Source organism: Apium graveolens, chromosome 5 (genome assembly GCF_009905375.1).
Source record: "Apium graveolens cultivar Ventura chromosome 5, ASM990537v1, whole genome shotgun sequence".
Classification (NCBI taxonomy): Eukaryota; Viridiplantae; Streptophyta; class Magnoliopsida; order Apiales; family Apiaceae; genus Apium; species Apium graveolens.
Window position 1 is genome coordinate 28,923,052 of NC_133651.1, and position 20,190 is coordinate 28,943,241.

Genomic DNA, 20,190 nt, shown 5'->3' on the forward strand with positions numbered 1-20,190 from the left:
TCTTTGTTTTGCCTTTTGACATGAATCACAAAGGCCATCAGGAGCAAATACTGATTTTGGAAGTCCTCTCACAAGTTCTTTCTTTACTAGCTCATTTATGTTGTTGAAATTTAATGAGAGAGTCTCTTGTGCCAATTCCAGCTTTCTTCAATTGATGCTCTGCTTAACAGACAGATTGCAGAACCATCAGAGTTTGTTAAAATTCTGGCTTCATATATGTTACTATGTCTGTAACCTTTCAGAACCACTTTGCCTGTAGAATTACTTACAACTTCACAGTGTTCTTCAAAAAAATCCACATGATAACCTCTGTCACATATTTGACTCACACTTAGCAGATTGTGTTAAATCCTGAGACAAAAGCTACTGTTTCAATTATGACATTCCCAAGATTGATATTGCCATATCCCAGAGTCTTTCCCATGTTGCCATCTCCATAAGAAACTCGTGTGCCAACTTTCTCCATAAAGTCTGATAGCAGGGCTTCGTTTCCAGTCATATGTCCTGAACATCCACTGTCCAGAACTAGGATATTTTTCCTGTTTCCCTGCAATCACAAAGACCACTATTGGTTAGTTTTAAGGACCCAGACTTGCTTGGATCCTTTGGCCTTTTTAAGTTTGTTAGCATTTGCAGCGGATTTAATTTCAGAGTTTATGCTAACTTGCTTCTTATCAGACTTTATATCAGACTTTGCATCAGAATTTACACTAGAAGGAATTACACTAACTTTCTTCAAAGGAGGTTTTATTTGATAATAATCATAGTACAAACTATGATATTCCTTACAAGTATAAATAGAATGCCATAAACTACCACAATGAAAACAAGGATTTTATGGTTTAAACGTAACAGACTGACTCTTAACTCCTAATCTAGGAGGTAAAGACTTTATATCTTTATTTTTCCTATAAAAAGAAGAAAGATGGTTAGAGTTTCCACAATTATAACATTTCTTTCTAGGAGCATTAGGAACAGGCATATAATTATTGCTTTTATTCACACCTTCCTTTCCATTCCTATTTTTTCTAGATTCCTTTACCTTGTTCACATTTCTAATCTCTTTCAGCTTATGCTTAAGCTGCTTCTTTCAGTTTTAACACAATCTGCTAAGTGTGAGTCAAATTTAGAAAGGGCAAGAAGTTTTCCAGGAAAGGTGGAAGTTCTGAAAAGAAAGGGTTCAGAAAATCTGAGGGAAAAGGAGGAAAGTCTGATAGAGGAGATAACTCAAATGTCAAATGCTACAATTATGGTAAAAGAGGCCACATCTCTCCTGACTGCAAGAAAGGAAAAGGTGATAAAGGCCAGACACTTATCACAAAGAAGAAAAATTGGGCAGACACTTCAGATTCTGAAGATGAGGTGAACTATGCCTTGATGGCAAATGCTGATAGCAGTACTGATGCTGCTAAATTAAAGGTACCTCAATCAACTCTTGCTTTTCATACTGATGATATTTCTGAGCTAAGATTATATCTGAAAACCATGTTCATTAGTTTTAGAGATCAGACTTTAACAAATGAAATATTAACATCTAAAAGTCTTGCTCTTAAAAATAGAAATGACTATTTAGAAAAATAGTTAGTTATGTTCCATCAAACTCAGAAAGAAAGAGATGAGGCTTTGTATGTTAAAGATGAAGGGCTAAAATTGAATAAATCTCTTAAATCTGAACTAGAAAAGGAAAGGGAGATAATCAAAACTTGGACTAACTCTGGAAGAATATTCTCACAAGGAAGAAGCTAAGCTCTTTATTTACAAAGAGCTAGAAATTTTGTAGCAAAATATTCTTAATTTTAATATAAAATTAAGTGAGTTTTGAAAGATCCGTGTTCTCTGTTATTACTTGTTTAATTTCAGTATTAACACATATCAGTGCAAGATTTACATTTACTTTGTTCAAACTATAAATACTTCAATAAAAGCATAAAAATACAAAAAACACATTCACCCCCCCCCCTCTGTGTGTAATTCATTACCTAACACATATGTAAAATTAAAACTTACTGTAGTTGTTCTTATTCACACATATTCATCAATCTGTAAAACTCAATCCAGAAAAATTATAAAATCATACAATTTGTATAATAAAAACACATACCTCCGTTCACGATTTTGTAAATACTGCTGCACAATTTATTAACATATCAATCTCCTGTGCACACCAAAACAAATAATTAGATAACATAAAAGAGAGATTATAAATAGAGACAAAGAAAAAGAAAACATTAGAAAAAGAAGTCTCCGTCACAATTACCTAATGAAAACTCTTGGAAGCAGCTCTGTAGCATGACCTCAAAGGAAGTGAAACATCAGGAGTAGTGGTTTCTCGCATATTAAAAAACTTGATGTTAGACATAACCATCTTATATTAGTATATAACATTGGTTCACACCATTAGTGTACAAACTGTATGTAAAAACAAAAGAATCTGTGAATTATAAAGCTAAACAGATACACTAATTCACGACATTGTAACTACTGTTATATGATTAATCAACACATCATCCTAAGCTGCACAAATCAAAAAACAAACATATAAAATTAATATGTTCAGAAGTATAACTTTGAATTTATGTAAGACTAAAAGTACAGACCAAGTTATTTTGAAATCAAAACATATTGTAATATTGGAAATTATAGATTACGTGATGTTATAATGACCGCTAAATTTGTTAAGAAAGTTATAGGATTGTGGTCGAACCTTTAATAAAATTTGTATATGTACCAAAACATTTTAACCTGCAATAAATTCAACAAAATTAAAAGCCTCAAATTCAATTCGTCAAACTTGATTTGAGCATTTAGTCAAACACATAATATGTGAAATCTCAACACTCATATAAAATCCTCAAAATAAAATATTCAAGAGCTCTTACATATCTGCAATGCAACATTACATAAAGATTTAATATTTATATTTATGTTCTTATTCATAACAGTCTCATACATAGCATATGTAAATACAGTTATCAACTATACGTACATGATGAACACAAACATATTTGTATTTAGTAAAAATGAAATTTAAGAATCAAATCTACATAGTTAAAATATGCAGAGAATCAACATAAGGAAAAAGATAATAAAAACAAATTTATCTTATCCAAGGATCATACAAAAGATCATAAACAGTAAACTTACAAATTAAAACGTCATAGATAATTTAGTCTTTACAGGAAACCTCTTTTGATACCATTTCTCATTTGTTCTGTAGAGTGAAACAAACAAAGAAAGTCAAATATTTTTCTTTAAAACAAAACAAACACATACTGGATATGCAGATAAATATGTACAAACATGTATTAATAAATTGCAGGAAGAGGAAGAAAAACAAAAACAAAAAAAATAAATAAACAAGAATCGCATGTTTAAGATTTGAAATCAAACAGTTAGCGTACAAACAGTTAGTCTACAAACCCGTATGTAAAATTAAAACTTAGTGTAGCTGCCTTAATCACACATATTCATTAATCTGCAAAACTCAATCCAGAAAATTATAAAATCATACAATTTGTATAATAAAAACACATACTTCTGTTCACGATTTTGTAAATACTACTGCACAATTTATTAACATATCAATCTCCTGTGCACACCAAAACAAATAATTAGATAACAGAAAAGAGAGATTATAGCTAGAGATGAAGAAAAAGAAAACATTAGAAAAAGAAGAATTCGTAACATTTCGAACCTGTTATGGATTCGATTGGTTCTTATATTTTTATAAATAAACATAAGACAATCTAAGTAATCAGTTGAAGAAGTAAAGTTCAGATGCAATACCTTACGATTTCATGTTATAAATTTTAACGGAGTTTTAGTACATGAGCAGAGACTGTAATTGTGATTGAGATCGAGAAGATATAGAGATATTCGGGGAGAGAGATGTGACAGATATGTAATATATAGGAGATAATTATGCACAATTTGATTTGTTCAATATTTTCCATAGATAGATTGTTTTTGAAATTCAAAAATAGGTAAATAATAATTAAAATGGGTCAATTGAAACTAATTGTATAGTTCATATAAATAGCAAATTATATACGATATAAATTTAGGAGTAGTCATTAACGTATATAGATATTAAATAATCCAATTATAATAGCTAATCATTGTTAGCAAATTGTTGCGAGAATAAATTTCTATTTCTAAACTGAAATCATCTGGGTCGGGTCGGAAATTATATTGAAAAACAGAAGATTCTCTTTAGTTGGCTTCAAATTCAAGAACAATTGATTCCTCAGATAAACCCCACTTGTATTATAATCATGTAAGTCATGTTTCTTGGTTTTTAATGATTCTTGTCAGTTAAATTTATATATTTAAATGATTCTTGATCACCAAATATAAGATATGTAGATTATAGATACTACTTGAATTTAGTTTATGTAGGAATGATGTATGTATATTTGGTTGAATAAAGATTGCATCTTGGTATGTTTACTTTGCTTTTTAGTGATTCTTGATTTTGTACAGATGGTTCTTGATTATGGGGTTTGTAGAAAATGTGTGTATCTTTAGATTATGTATGTATATTTGGTTTAATAAAAATTGCATCTTGTTATGTTTACTTGCTTTTTAATGATTCTTGATTATATATATAGAAGGTTCCCGATTATGGGTTTTATGGGTTTTGTAGATAATGTGTATCTTTAGCTTATGTGTGTATGATGTATGTATTTGGTTGAATAAAAATTGCATCTTGTTATTTTTACTTTGTTTTTAGTGATTCTTGATTATGTATAGAAGGTTCTTGATTTTGGGCTTTTTAGATAATGTGTGTATCTTTAGCTTATGTGTGTATGATATATTTATCTTTGGCTGAATAAAAATTTAATCTTGGTATGTTTACTTTCTTTCTAATGATTCTTGATTATATATGGATGGTTCTTGATTTTGGGTTTTCTAGATAATGTGTGTATCTTAGGTTGTAAAATGCGTATTTTAGGTTAGGAGGAGAAGAAGTTGCAATAGATGCAATTAAACATGCTTTGAGGGCTCTTCGGAATCGCCAGTTGGTTGAGGAAGGTGCTCATGGGCCTGCTTTTGTTGCTCTTTCTAGGCCCTTTATATCTCAGGTTGAACCCCATTGTGATTTTTTAGCATTTGTAGTTGGATTGGATTTGTGAAGTTATTTGGAGTGTTTTGATGAATTTGTGTCAATTAAAGGGTTCGGCGTGGAAAGAAAAAGCAGAAAATTTGGAAACTGAACTTCAGCAATGTTATAAAGCTCAATCCCGGTTGTCGGAGCAGCTTGTCGTGGAAGTGGCTGAATCCAGAGCTTCAAAGTCGTTGCTTAAAGAGAAAGAAGAGTTGATTGCCAGTTTGCAGATTGACTTTAGTCAAGCAAGGTTAGGTTTAACTTAATACTTTAAGGTTTTTTTTGGGAAATAGGTATTACGGGAATTATTCAAACATGGTTTTCATGTTGCAGTGAGGAGTGCACTAGTCTGAAAGCACTTTTAGAAGAAAAGACACGAGCTGTAGAATTGGTTTCCAGTGAGAACCAGGAACTAAAAGCTCAACTTGAAGAGGCAAGGGCCAGAGCTGATGCTTCTCTGGCTGAAAATAAAATGCTTATTGATCGTTGGATGCTGCAAAAGATGCAGGATGCTGAGAAGCTTAACGAGGTGATTTGATTGTTAGGGTATTATTATGCATATATTTGATGTCACTAATCGTTATATATAGTATGCGGCGGCAGTGTTACCTGACTTGATATCCTAAATATTTCCTTGATATAGCTGTTGTCAGTATTTAATAGATGTCTATACATAATTTTATTACTTTGTAAATGAAGATTTGCACAACTGTATCCAGCTAAATGGCTAAACTTCCCTCAATGGGTGGAAATACATTGTGGCATACCAAGTGAGGGAAGTAAATTTGGCAGTTTGGGGGTTTGCCTAGCACTTGAAATAAAGATTGTTTGATTGTCATATTTCTCTCCTCCTATTAGTCCTCGTGTCTCTTTTCCGGCTTATAGTTAATGAAATTTATATTTTTCAGAATAAAGTGTGTTGTTTTTCTATTTCATTTGTATTCTAGGTTTGAGTAATTTTGGTGGACATTGTCAAATGCTATTGCTCATTTTTTAGCTATTGTTTGGGAACATTCATTCGGTGTCTTGGGTAGTGCCGGACTAGGTTGGTGAGACGTGGTAGGGAATGGATTACCAATGAACCTGTATTATATATGCTTATATGTTTACATACAAACACACACTCGTTGCTTGAAATAACTTAGCTAAATGGGATCTGGGATCCTTGAGTAGAGAAATTTTAGAGCCTTTCTCATATCGTTGTGAGCTTGATACTGAAATAGCTTCATAGTTACAATTCTTTTGCTTTTCCAGTTTCTCTGTTACATAAACACGTCCTCTAGGAGTTAAAAACACGTTTGCTGACAAAAACTGTAATTAATTTTTAGGCAAATGCTATATATGAAGAAATGCTTGATAAGGTTAAGGCAAGCAGTATAGAACAGCTTGCGCGGCAGCAAGTAGATGGTGTGGTTCGCCAAAGTGAAGAGGGTGCGGAGTATTATGTGGAGTCTACTATTCCTACAACAAACAGATACAAGATCCCTGCCCATCAGGGCGGCTGTGCTGCCTTGGTATTTGAGTACAACTCTAACAATTTGATAAGTGGAGGACAGGACCAGACTATAAAAATGTGGGACACAAATTCTGGTTCACTCAGTCGAACACTGCATGGTTGTTTGGGCTCTGTTCTTGATCTTGCAATCACCCACGATAATAAATCCATCATTGCTGCAAGCAGCTCAAACAATTTGTTTGTTTGGGATAAAGATTCTGGTCGGGTTCGGCATACCCTAACAGGTCATGTCGATAAAGTATGTGCCGTTGATGTGAGCAGGTTTTCAAATCGCCATGTTGCTAGTGCAGCTTATGATCGAACAATTAAAATTTGGGATATGCAGAAAGGTTATTGCAGTAATACGATTATTTTTCCTAGCAACTGCAATGCACTTTCTTTTGGCATGGATGGATTTACTATATGCTCTGGTCATGTTGATGGAAATCTTCGATTGTGGGACATTCAGACAGGAAAGCTGCTTAGTGAAGTGGCTGCGCATTCACTTTCAATTACTTCAATATCTTTATCAAGAAATGGAAACGTATTATTAACAAGTGGGAGAGATAATGTTCACAACTTGTTTGATATGCGAACTCTTGAGGTTTGTGGGACATTAAGAGCAAGCGGGAACAGAGTGGCATCGAACTGGAGTAGATCGTGTATCAGTGCAGATGACAATTATGTTGCAGCTGGTTCAGCTGATGGATCTGTCTATGTTTGGTCAATATCACAAGCAAAGATTTTAAGCACTTTAAAGGAACACAATTCTTCTGTTCTCTGCTGTTCATGGAGCGGTCTTGGAAAACCACTGGCCACGGCTGACAGGAATGGGACAATTTGTACATGGACGTGATCAACTTCTGGTATGACCTCATCATCTATTATCATCATGCTGATTTATCACTGAAACCTCTTTGCAGAGTAGTTTATTTCAATGAAGATACCGGAGTTTCGTAGGTTGGCATCCTGTTTATTGATCATGGTTAATATGTATGTTGGTTTGTTACAAGGATTCACATTACACGTAATTACAATGTGATCATCTTCAAAAGCATTAAGAAAAACTCTCTTTGCAGTTTGGTTGTCTTAGATTCATACATTATTTGAAAATTTACATACTCAAATCAGCAAAAAATGGGATATCACAATATTTCTTATGGCCCTCGCTCTTAGGAAATCCCCAGTTTCCATGCATCTCGGAAAAGAAGGCACTTTATTCTTGATCGAGCTTTAAAGCTCAGTAGTTACGGTGAGTGATTGCTTTGTAAATTATATAAAAAAGAATGTACTCAGTATTAATAAATTTTTCTGATTTTCTTGTCCCAACGGCCTGCGCGTGTACATATATATATCATATCATATTAAATAGTAATATCCAAACAATAATAATGCAGCAGCGGACAGTTTTTCGTTGAGCTCATCTTGGTATTTTACTATTGCTGAAGAAATGTTGTGGTGAAGTAATTATTTGACAGATAAAAATTTAAAACTGAAAGTTAAGAAGATAACTATTAGAAATATTTAAATAAAAAATATCGATGTTGGCGTTACAAATCTTAGAAGGCGCGGAAGTTATATTCTAAAATAGTTGATTTTTCTAATTTATTTAATCAGTCCTTGAAACTGTTTTTTCTTTTGGAATTGAGCAAGTAGTAGCTGTGATGTTTCGTTGATAAATTTAGATAATCGGATTGAAAAATGTGTTTGACATATGTATATATGCGTTTACAAATTAAAACTCGTGTACTTGATATTTAATAATAATCTAAGACCCATTTGTGTACATAAACATTCACAAATAAAAACTAGTTATTCATCGTGTTTGGTCATTTAGGATTATTTTTTTTTTGAAAAATTAGGACACAAAAAACACTAGTCGATCAGATTTTACAAATAGCCCCTGTATTTACAAATAGCCTCTATTATAGTAATCGCAATATTATGCTACTTTACATGAAACGAGTCACTTTAGAGTTAGGATACAACTCCTAATTAACTAAATTCCAGTGCATCACGCAACAATATACTTGCAAGACAAGTGAGGACTCGTATCTTCAATATTAACAGGAACGCCCCCAGTTTGTTAATCCAGTTATATGATGACACCCGAGTAAGACCAATATATCAAATATCACACGAATACATAACAAATAATCAGCCAAAAGGCTATTACAGATCTAACTTAAACTAGTTTTATTGAACATGTGTCTGATGATAGCACATTTTACGAAAATATAGATAAATCTGCTAAAAGAGTCGTGTACACTGAATACGAATTTGTAAGCTTATTCGAAAATTATGTAAATACACATCCCAGGATGAAAATATAGGCATCGATGGGTATCTGATTTCAAGTTATTGGCAGCAGCACTATATTGACTTGTTGTGTATAGTAACGGCCATAACAAGATCAAACATCACACAATTCACAACTATGTAACCCATGATCAGAATTTCCCAGTTGCATGAACTAATATAAACAATTTAAACGTAAAAAAAAGGAAGTTGGCCAATGTCAAATGATTTTTGCTAGAAAGAGTGGATTAAGCGCAGATAGACAACATGTCCCCCTTGGTTAAGAAAAAATTAGTGTTAAAGTTATCCGCGGAAAAGGATTGCGGACACATGATTACAACAATCGTTTGTCGTGGATTAGGTCCTTGAAAGAAAATGAACAAGTATAACTCGATATCCACTTGTAAACAATTGTTAATATAATGTCTGTAACTAACGACGCATCCAATCTTCTTCTTTTCAAAGTTTACATCACCAAACTTGCACATTTTTAGTTTTTGCGTGCCAAATTATCAGCTCACCACAAATCCAACAAGTACCTTCACAGAATCTACAACTCTCCACTGATACATACGATACTTGTAAATTTAAAAGACCTTGTTACTCTTATCTTAGTCTAACATACATCATTCACAATGTCCTCCCATAATTTCCATACCAAATCTTATTCTCCACCACCATTATTACTGATTGTTCAAGCCCATAAGGCACCTTCAACTCAATCCCGATAATTAATGAACAATCGCTTGTGTAGTCATACTACTTCCATCTCCATACTCGAAATCTACTATATAAAGAGGCCATGTGCATTGTAGTTTCTCATCTTGTAACAAAAACTAAATATATCATTATGGAAGCAAAGAAGCTTGTTCTTGTTCTCCTATCTTTGGCTTTGGTTCTTGGTCTTTGCCAATGTTTCGAGTATCATGACAAGGAGTTGGAGTCCGAAGAAGGGTTGTGGGGAATGTACGAGAGGTGGAGGAGCCACCACACTCTGTCGAGGAGTCTTGAGGAAAAGAACAAGCGCTTTAATGTGTTTAAGGCGAATGTTGAACATGTCCACAACACTAACAAGTTGGATAAGCCTTACAAGTTGAAGCTGAACAAGTTTGCAGACATGACTAACCTTGAGTTCCGAAGCCTCTATGCTGGTTCCAAGGTTAATCATCATCGCATGTTCAGAGGCGAGCGACTTGGTAACTCAACCTTTATGTACGAAAATGTAAACAATGTTGCTCCCTCAGTTGACTGGAGGAGGAAAGGAGCCGTTACCCCTGTTAAAGATCAGGGCCAATGTGGTAAGTGAACATGTTTGCATACTGTATTATAGTACATTTGTTTCTCTTTAGGATTATAATCCCATAATGAGAAAATAAAAAACATGAAATAGCACATAAGTACTGTTACTGTTTTATATTGCAGGTAGTTGCTGGGCATTTTCAACAGTTGCAGCAGTTGAAGGAATAAACTATTTAAAAACAAATAAGTTAGTTTCATTATCTGAACAAGAGCTTGTGGACTGTGATACTGAACAAAACGAAGGTTGCAGCGGGGGGCTGATGGACATAGCATTCGACTACGTCAAGCATAAGGGAGGTCTTACAACAGAATCCAAGTATCCTTACAGAGCTGAAGATGGAAAATGTGATGTTCAGAGGGTACACAATAGGGCATTTTAGTTTTACAGGTTGTATTCGCTTTTTAAATTTTCTGGTTGTATATGAACACAAATTTAATTGCCTTGCAGGCTAGTCATCCAGCAGTTTCAATTGATGGACATGAAGATGTCCCTGCTAATAATGAAAATGCATTGCTGAAAGCAGCATCAAACCAACCTATCGCTGTGGCTATTGATGCCGGGGGAAATGATTTCCAGTTCTACTCTGAGGTATTCAATGATGCTTAAAGCTCAATAACAAAACTAAAAAACAACCTACTTATATTTTGAAATATTAATTATGCAAAACTACTGCATTCCAGAAAGAATGATGCAGTATTTTCCAAATAAGATACAGTAAAACATTATCAAAAATGGCTAGACTTAAAGCACGAGCATTATTGACAGGGAGTATTCAATGGAGACTGTGGAACAGACCTAGATCATGGAGTTGCAGTTGTAGGCTATGGAGCGACGCAAGATGGAACTAAATACTGGATAGTGAAGAATTCATGGGGAGCTGAATGGGGAGAGAGTGGCTACATAAGGATGAAGCGAGGCGTATCTGCTAGAGAAGGAATCTGTGGCATTGCAATGGAGGCCTCATATCCTATCAAGAACTCCTCAAGTAACCCCAGTGATCCGATGACTGCTCCTAAAGATGAGCTTTAAAGCCACATTGGCTTTATCATCTCCAATGATACTTAACTTTTATTTACCTTCAACTTCCCTGTCAAAGATGCACTCCCCTCTCTCCATAATCATGCCTCAAGACAAACTTGATGAAACACTGTATCATCTAGTGTAACATATAACTATCTGTGACTGGAGTACGAGGATAAAATAAACTTTCTTTGTATTGTTACCATGTTATCTTGTGATTTTCAAGTTTAAAATTTAATTGTAATGCTTTACAAAATATACACAATCAAACCAGCAATTCTCTTTTATACAATTTAATTGCATTCAGCTTCATGTAGACAGTGTATCTAACAAGGTCACATATGAATCTACCTATTACTCAAGAGCTAAAACAAACCCGCCACGTAAAAAAGAAAATTTTGATACAGGGAACATATTTTTTTCTTTTTTATAAATAAAAAAATCGAGTTTTTGTTGCAGTTTCGTCCCACCAAGAAACGCTTCTTCACAGCTTAAAGGTTCTGATGCCCGAATTCACTTTTGGTTCATCGTCTCTCTTTCTCTTTGGCATAGACAAGGAAGATATGGCTTTAGCAGATACAACTTTTCTAACCAGTAATTTCCACCTTGTTGATTGGTTTCCGGTTCTACTTGATCGCATCTTCAGTTTGAATTGCCTGCCATGTACAACCAGAAAATTTATCAAATTCAAGTAGGGTGCGCACTGTGCAGTGTCTATATCAAATATGATACACCGGGACAGATATTACGAGACCGGCCATCCTTTCTAGATTTTTCCTATTTCAAAATATCATAACAAAGTACAAAAAATTTAGATGAGGACTTGGATATCACAGAGTGGCTAATTTTTATTGGTCGGAAGAAGACAAGGAGTGATTGAATGGCCAAACCAACAAACTGGCCCTACTACAGCTAATAACTGAAGAACACTTTTGAGTTTTGATCAAAGAACAATGTACCTAAAATAAATATCCAGGCAGCCCAGTATAATAAGCTTAGCATCCATGACACACAGCCAATCATGTCCACCTTTACCCCCAAAGAAATATTTAGACTTTTGGAGCATGTTCCGAATTATAAATGTTAAACGTGTTTTTAAATGCATATCACGATTGTTCAATGCAGCTAACTAGTTTGATTAATAGATACTTGTAAAAGCAACACTGAAATTATTTCCCATTCATACTCGATCCTACTCAAATAAAGCTGAACCTTGAATATGTTTACAGAAAAACTAGTATTGCTGCATCGTAACCGTGCAGCTTTTCTTACTTATAAAATGGTTCAATAGCGAGAAAATCTTATTACCTGCATAGAGGAACCCTGCAGTTATCAGATTGGTCACAAATGGAGGAGTGAAGTTTGAGTAGCTGCAACATTCTCTTACACCTAACGCAGCCTCCATCAACCCTCTTTTTACAAGTAGCGTAGTGCTTAATAGACTGTTGAAGGCCTTCACAGATTGAGAACTTGTTACAGGGACTTTTACTCTTAATAGGCTCCTTATCATAGGGCCCAACGCTAGTACAACCTTCTGTGCATATATGTTCCAAACATTCCATGGCTTCACTTAGCTGTACATACAAGCTCTGCTCCTCTTTATGCCTTCTTGTTCTCTTTTTTCTCTGTTATTCAAAACATTAAATTAATTAGCTTTAATTAAAATAAGCTCACATCTAGAATAAATTAGTGCTGGTTTGTCAGATGTTATACCAGTTCAGCTTCATCAATGAACTGTAAGATATCAAGTTCAAGATGAGGATCGTGATTTTGTAGAAACTCCCATCCTTCAGTATGCTCAACAGCCTTAAAATTATTATAAACTAGCTGCATACATTTAAGATAAAGACCCGGTGCATCACAAAGCTTAGCAAGTTGAAGCACATCCACCACATTCTCAATAGTCAATTCCTGAGCCAACGCTTTAGTGCACCTTTGCTTCAGCTGTGGTACTAAATACACATGAGACAGTGCTAGTAGATGAATCCCGTACTTCTGCATTTCTTCGTCTGTGCACCTGAAGCCACATTAATCAACTTAATTCAGTTTCTTCCATCCACTTCAAAAACCTAGCTTCAAACAGATTAATTCATTGCTTTCTTGGAAGTTTCGACTCAGAACATTTTAAGACCAATTATTCAATTATCGAAAGAGGAAACAGACGGTGAGCTGTGCAGTCCTATTTCGATTAGTACTTGTTTAAAGGTAATTTCGAATCTTAGACATTTCCACTAATAAGAAACAAATCCTGCCACACGGAACATCTATGTGTCAAGACTTGCTAGGAAGCAAACTGATAAACGAAAACTTGTTCAATAGTTTATACTAATATGCAAAGCTGGCAAGGCATGAAGTGAAAAGTCGGCAAAAATAGGGGAAATCTATATTCTTGGCCTTGTAAGAATGAGGTATACGAGGAAGAGTAGATTATAGAGCAAAAGACCATTGAAATTTAATCAATTAATCATAAACAAAGGTTATTCATATTGAATAAGTCCAATACTTCTGTAAATAAAAAAATGTAGAGAACAGAGTAGAACATCATGATGTTCACATTTCGACAAATATTCAAAGACAGAGATTAGATGGTCTTCGAAATAACTAAGGATCGATAATCACAATTCTCGACATCTTTGAATTTTTTAATAGGCGTAACCAGGGGAGGATCTAGTAAGGGAAACGCGGGACACGTTAAGTAAAGCGTGTGTGCATCTCATCTGTCAAATAATACGCACGTTTGGTTTGGTTTTATTAGGTGCCATTTCAATAATTTCGCGTAAAAATGTTTATGTTGAACCTATCTAGCTTTGAATATGGAGTACTTATCAAAAATTAGAAAAATGAAATAAAATAAACAGCGAAACTGACCTGGATGAATACAGGAAGTGAACGAAAACAGAAACGGCATCGCAAGGAACGCCGAGGATCTGAATAGTCTTGTTGCTAGAACTCCGGTGCTTCCTCGGAGTATCTAAAATGCTCTCTAATACAGGCGATGCAGCAGCCTATAAAATTTCAAAAAATATTAATTACCGTAAGCTAAAACACGTTAAGGTTTTAGAAGAATTCGTTATTGAACATATTCAACAAATATTAATTACCATAATATAATTCCGCTTCTACTAAAACACGTTAAGGTTTCAGAAGAATTTAAATAATATGATTGTAGTTACGAGAATAGTGCGGATGTTTACCAAGATTTTAGCGTGAGCAGGAATGCATGTGCCATCGGAGCTGATGATTTGTACGTCGGTTTCGTCGACACTGACGGCAACCGAAGATTTTTCCGGCGACATTTGAAGGTGTGAATATTATGAAAATAATGTTGAGGGAATAAAGTATGAGGACAGGGGAGGATGAGGCTAACGGAGATTGAAATGAATGTGTAGTGTTAAAAATGAAGAGCAATGTTGTGTACTTTATAGACACTCCCGACACGAGATTTTTTGTTTGATACGAAAAGGGAGAGAAGCAGCAAAGACTTGAAATTGTGTCTGCCTACCCACGCGCCTTTTTCAAAATAAAAAAAATTACAAAAGTAAAAATTAAGATTAATGCTAGCAGAAAAAAATTTTAATTTAAAATATTATTATCGGTAAAATTTATGTGAATACAGACAATCATTATTTTTTTATTTTATTTTATTTTTTTGAAAAAAAGATAATTCATTACTTCGCATAATCAAGAACAAGAGTCTCCAACAAACAACTTGGAGGAGACGTAAAATCCGCATGGCAATAAACAAAACAAGGATTACGAGCTAATAAATGAGCTGCCTTGTTTGCTTGATTCCAAATAAACTTAATTGTGACAAACGACATGGTCTGCAGCATTGAACGACATTCTCGAATGGCATCCCCAACTTCCCGCATGTAAACTGACTGGTTATAAATCGCTTTAGCAGCCATCATCGAGTCCGTTTCTATCTGAACTTTGTCCCCTTCGATCTGCATATCACCTAGCCAAGATAAGGCCTTCTTGACACCTATGGTTTCTGCTTCAAACACAGAATCCACCATAGGTAAGGTCATAGTTCTTCCTGCTACAAAAGAGCCTTGATGATCCCTAGCAACCATGCTAATAGAGAAGGACTCTGCACCCTGAACTAAAGACGCGTCAACATTAACTTTAAGCATATCTTTATCCGGAGGAATCCAGAATTCCTTTTGCCGACTACCCGTTTTCAAATTGCTTTGGCCTGATTGAAACTGCAGTCTCATCGCATCTTTCCATTCTTTCACTACATTTAAACTTCCTTGCATAGCAAACTCAGGGTTGACAGTTTGATTCTCCCAAACACGTTTATTACGCCAGAACCAAATGCCCCAGAGAACAGTACACACCAAAACCACTTATGTCATTGGAGCATTGTTGATTTTGTGAAGGAGCCATTCAGCTAAGACATGAACATTACTCGTATCATACTGGAGCCCTACTGATTCCCAGCAATGCAAAGCGAAATCACAATCCCAAAAAATATGTACCATGTGTTCAATATCTCTGTTGCACATAGGACAAAGCCAAGTGGTATTAACTCCTTTACTACTAAGTTTACGTCGAACTGGAATAACATCTATGCAGACTCTCCACACAAAAATTTTGATCTTATGAGGGAGGAAAAGCTTCTAGATCTTACCCCAACCTTCACTTTGAATGATGTTACTTATGCCAATATTGAGAGCTTGCCAAAAATGGTATCCTGACTTTGTAGAATAAACACCATTCGTTGAATGTGCCCAAACAATTCTATCACGAAGATCTCCATTAGGAACTCGAATTGCCAATATTGCTTCAGCATCCACCTTTAGAAACTGTTGTTGCACCTTAACAACATCCCATTGTTTCGAATTAGGAATAAATAGACTGGAAACAAGCTCAGACCTTCTTTCATATATGTGACTGTTTTCAACTTTAAAATCGGATTTCTTTCTCAACCAAGCATCCTTCACTGCCACAACATCATTACCATTACCTACAATCCACCTAAAGCCAACAGATAAATCCTCTTTGACTGTCCAGATGCCTGCCCAAATAAAGCTGGGATCTACACCTTTCTTAGCTTTCAACACATTAGATTGCGGAAAGTATTTAGCCTTAAAAAGTCTAGTGACCAGGGCATCAGGATTATGCAAAAAATTCCACACATGCTTACCCAACAATGCAATATTAAACCCGTATAAATCCATAAACCCCAGGCCTCCTTTTCGTTTAGACATACTGACATTGCTCCAGGACAACCAGTTGATACCTCTCCTCCCTCCTATGCCTGAACTCCACCAGTAGTTGTTATACAACCTTTCAATCTCCTGGCACATAGTTTTAGGCAACAGAAAACACGACATACAATACGACGGTAGAGACTGAGCAACATGACTAATGAGAATGGTTTTACCTGCACGAGATATGAGTTTACCTTGCCAACTCTGGATTCTCTTACTCGCCCTTTCTTTTAAAAAATTAAATACTCTTTTCTTCAATCGACCAACCAGGGAGGGCAACCCAAGATAATGACTTTCAGTAATGCCATTATGAACAACCAACACATTCCGAAGTTCTTCCTGCTTACTCTGACTAACATTGGCACTAAAAAATATTCCCGACTTCTGATAATTAATTGCTTGCCCCGAGACCTTTTCATAATCGTTCAACAAGCATTTGATAGCACCAGCTTCCTCATTTGTGGCTTTGAAAAATAGAAAAGAATCATCTGCAAAAAGAAGGTGCGACACCGAAGGGGCTGCACTGGTGACTTTGCACCCACTAATGCTACCATTCGATGACGCCTAATCCAAAATATTCGACAAACTTTCCACACATAACAGAAAGAGATAGGGGAAAGAGGGTCCCCTTGTCTCAACCCTCGACGAGGAATTATTGGACCTATAATACCACCATTAAAGCAGACATTATAAGACATCGTTTGAACACATAACGACATCCAGTTAATCCATTTTTCAGAAAAGCCCAACAAACGCATCCGATTTTGAAGAAATGCCCAACTCACCCTATCATAAGCTTTGCTAATATCGAGTTTTAGCGCAATCTCTCCTTCACTACCCTGATTTTTACGTTTCATGTGATGGATAATCTCGAAAGCAACCAACACATTATCCGTGATGCTTCTATTAGCCACAAAAGCTGATTGATTTTCGGAGATTATTGAGGGGAGTACTACTTTTAGACGATTTGCCAACACCTTAGCCAGAATTTTGTAGAGGACATTGCATAGCGCAATAGGTCTAAGATCCTTCATAGCACACGCATTCTCTTTTTTCGGAATGAGAACTACGTTTGTATTATTAAGATCACAAGGGAAAGAACTAGTTTCTAACCACTCCTTGCAACAATCGAACACTTCACGGCCCAACAGATTCCAAAATGTTTGAAAAAAGGCTGGGTTGAGGCCATCCGGGCCCGACGCTTTATCCGGGTGCATCTCTTTGATAGCACTGGTGAATTCGTCAAAAGTGACTTTCTCGGTTAACATCAAATTCTGAGATGCACTTATAGTTCTTGGACTTGCACTGAGCTCTGTAACTTCCTCTCTTACTTCCCCAGCAAAGACCCCCGTGAAGTACTCTCGCACAATATCACTCACGTCATCAAAATTCTCCACTCGCTCCCCCTGGTCATTAACGAGAAACGAAATTCTATTGTTCCGTCTCCTAGCTAATGCATTAGCATGAAAAAACTTAGTATTCTCGTCCCCTAGGCGATGCATTAACAGACAATCATTATTATTAATTAATTTGCAATGCTAGAAGAAAGAAACTTGGTTCAAATGTTGTAATATTGGGGAATCACTAATTTAAAATACTATTATCGGTGAATAGATACCGCCGGTCATTATTATTAATTGATTTAAAATGCTTGAAGAAAGAAAATTGGTTCAAATTATGTAATATTGGTGACTTACTAATTTAAAATATTGTTATTGGTGAAATTTATATGAATATATGCAATTATTATTATTAATTGATTTATAATCAATCAGAACATAAAACAACCAATTAACACATTTTATTTGGGATTCATTATTGTTACCAATTTGGTAATTCTAAAATTATTTGAAAAGTAATAACTTTCATATTTTTTTTATCATTTATTTTTGAAATCAAGATAGAGTTTAAATTAGGTTTCTTCAAATTCTACAAAAGAATATACACTAATAAAACAGATTAAAATAATTGTTCTTAAGGCTGCCTAGGTTTGGTTTGGTTGATTCTAACTTTCTATTCGTGTTTATGCGTAAATGTGTAAAAGACATAATTAAATAAAATAAAATAAAATTAATGAAATCTACTTGCCGGAAATCATGGATAGTTGTGTAATTAAAGTGTTTAAAAATTAAAATGGGAGTTTAAATAATAAAAATAGTAGTTTATATCATTTTTCATTATACATTCTGTCGAATTTTATATATTTATATACAGAAAAACAAAGAGAACCGCGCGTGGGTAAATTTTTCAAGATTTAAAATGAACACGTGGCCATTAAAATTATGAGACACCGTGAATTCTGACTCGGCAATGGATAAAGCAGCTCCTGAGAAATGGTAAAGGCCACATAGAGATATTTTAAAACGGCTTCTCGAATAAGACCCGACTTTAGCAGACTCATCACTGCGACGTGGCTCTTCTCGTACTCATCCCTTTTTACAACCATATCCGAATATTCCTACTTGTCAATAAAAAATATTACACGGCCGGGAAAATTTTACTCCTCCGTCTCATAATATTCTTCCCGTTTTGATTTTTCGTATTGTTCATGGTAAATAATTGACTACTAATTTAAATTTAATTTATAAGATCAAACATAGTTATGAGTGATTTTGTTAGATTCGTATTTATGAATATTTTAATACAATAAATTTTTTATATTTAATACTAATATGAAATTAAAAATATTAACAATCAAAAGTGTGCATGGTAAACGTGTCCTACACAAATATGAAATGTTTTTAAGGACGGAGGAAGTATTATTTTATAGGATATTTTAACCTTTTTTATGTCAATTTGTGAGTCACTCAACCAGTACTTGGCATCGCATGATTTGAGGATAAGCTCCGAACAATTGTGACGATAAATTTGATAAAATATGAACCCAAGATAATGAAAGTCGTGTAAAAACAAAAAAAAAAAACTGGAGAAATATTTTGAGAATAAATTATCTTTTACGTTCACCAAATATGAGTCGATATCATCATGAATGCCACATCCCACATTATTTGGCTCGTTTGACCCATAAGTGTTAAAGTTCAGTAAGTTTTTTTTATATATAGCCAACTCACGTGCTACCAAAACATTTTACCACCACGAGCATAATTCCTAATTTAATACGTGTGTTCACGTGAAATCAAAATGAAATCTAAGTGTTAAGTTTTAAAAGTACCTCTTTCAAGTTCTCAACCTGATGAGCCTCAACTAAGTCAGCGGGGTGTATAAGTTCAATAAGTTACTATACACTTAAAAGGTTTTTTTACATATGTTCGTGAGTATATAATTAAAGCAAAAAAAAAATTAAGTTTGAATCATTTTAATTGATCAAATTTAATTTTCATATATGTAGGGGATCTATCATTATTATGGAAGAGTAATCAATCAAAACGATTTAAAATTCTAATTTTCCATACTTATTGAGTACTCATGAGGACATATTGTTATTACACAAAGTGTAATGAAATTTTGAATAATTACTATAAGTTTTTTAATAAGCTAAAGAAACATGAAGTCCCGCTAAAACTGTGCGAGCGAAATAAATTATTTTAAAAATTATATTGTGTTCACAAATAACTTGAGTCCGTTACACTAAAAAAACTAATCCAACTTGTTCATTGAACTAATCGAGGTAAATCACAAGTCCAAATTTAAATAATTAATTCAACTAGTTTGATTGCTTAAAAAAAATCACATAAAAAATGGATCCTGAAAATTTTAATTTAGCAGCACTGCTCAGTGCGCACAACTGCAC

The 20,190-nt window shown here is 34.6% G+C and overlaps 3 protein-coding genes across 3 annotated transcripts; 2 read left to right on the forward strand and 1 right to left on the reverse strand.

Moving 5' to 3' along the window:
• The first annotated feature begins 4,100 nt into the window (after positions 1-4,100).
• On the forward strand, positions 4,101-7,931 carry LOC141723752 (autophagy-related protein 16-like). The gene is made up of 5 exons (XM_074525640.1): positions 4,101-4,276; positions 4,955-5,084; positions 5,176-5,357; positions 5,441-5,636; positions 6,436-7,931. Coding segments are annotated over exons 1-5 (1,533 nt in total). The 5' UTR covers positions 4,101-4,274; the 3' UTR covers positions 7,459-7,931.
• A 1,771-nt stretch (positions 7,932-9,702) lies between these two features.
• LOC141723753 (vignain-like) lies at positions 9,703-11,418 on the forward strand. Its single transcript, XM_074525641.1, has 4 exons — positions 9,703-10,198; positions 10,323-10,558; positions 10,648-10,788; positions 10,966-11,418. The coding sequence occupies exons 1-4, from the start codon at positions 9,703-9,705 to the stop codon at positions 11,227-11,229; spliced, it is 1,137 nt and encodes a 378-aa protein (XP_074381742.1). The 3' UTR covers positions 11,230-11,418.
• A 60-nt stretch (positions 11,419-11,478) lies between these two features.
• LOC141723754 (BTB/POZ and TAZ domain-containing protein 1-like) lies at positions 11,479-14,619 on the reverse strand. Its single transcript, XM_074525642.1, has 5 exons — positions 14,415-14,619; positions 14,089-14,225; positions 12,934-13,237; positions 12,529-12,845; positions 11,479-11,876 (listed from the first exon to the last, which is right to left on the reverse strand). The coding sequence occupies exons 1-5, from the start codon at positions 14,514-14,516 to the stop codon at positions 11,705-11,707; spliced, it is 1,032 nt and encodes a 343-aa protein (XP_074381743.1). The 5' UTR covers positions 14,517-14,619; the 3' UTR covers positions 11,479-11,704.
• Positions 14,620-20,190: the final 5,571 nt, after the last annotated feature.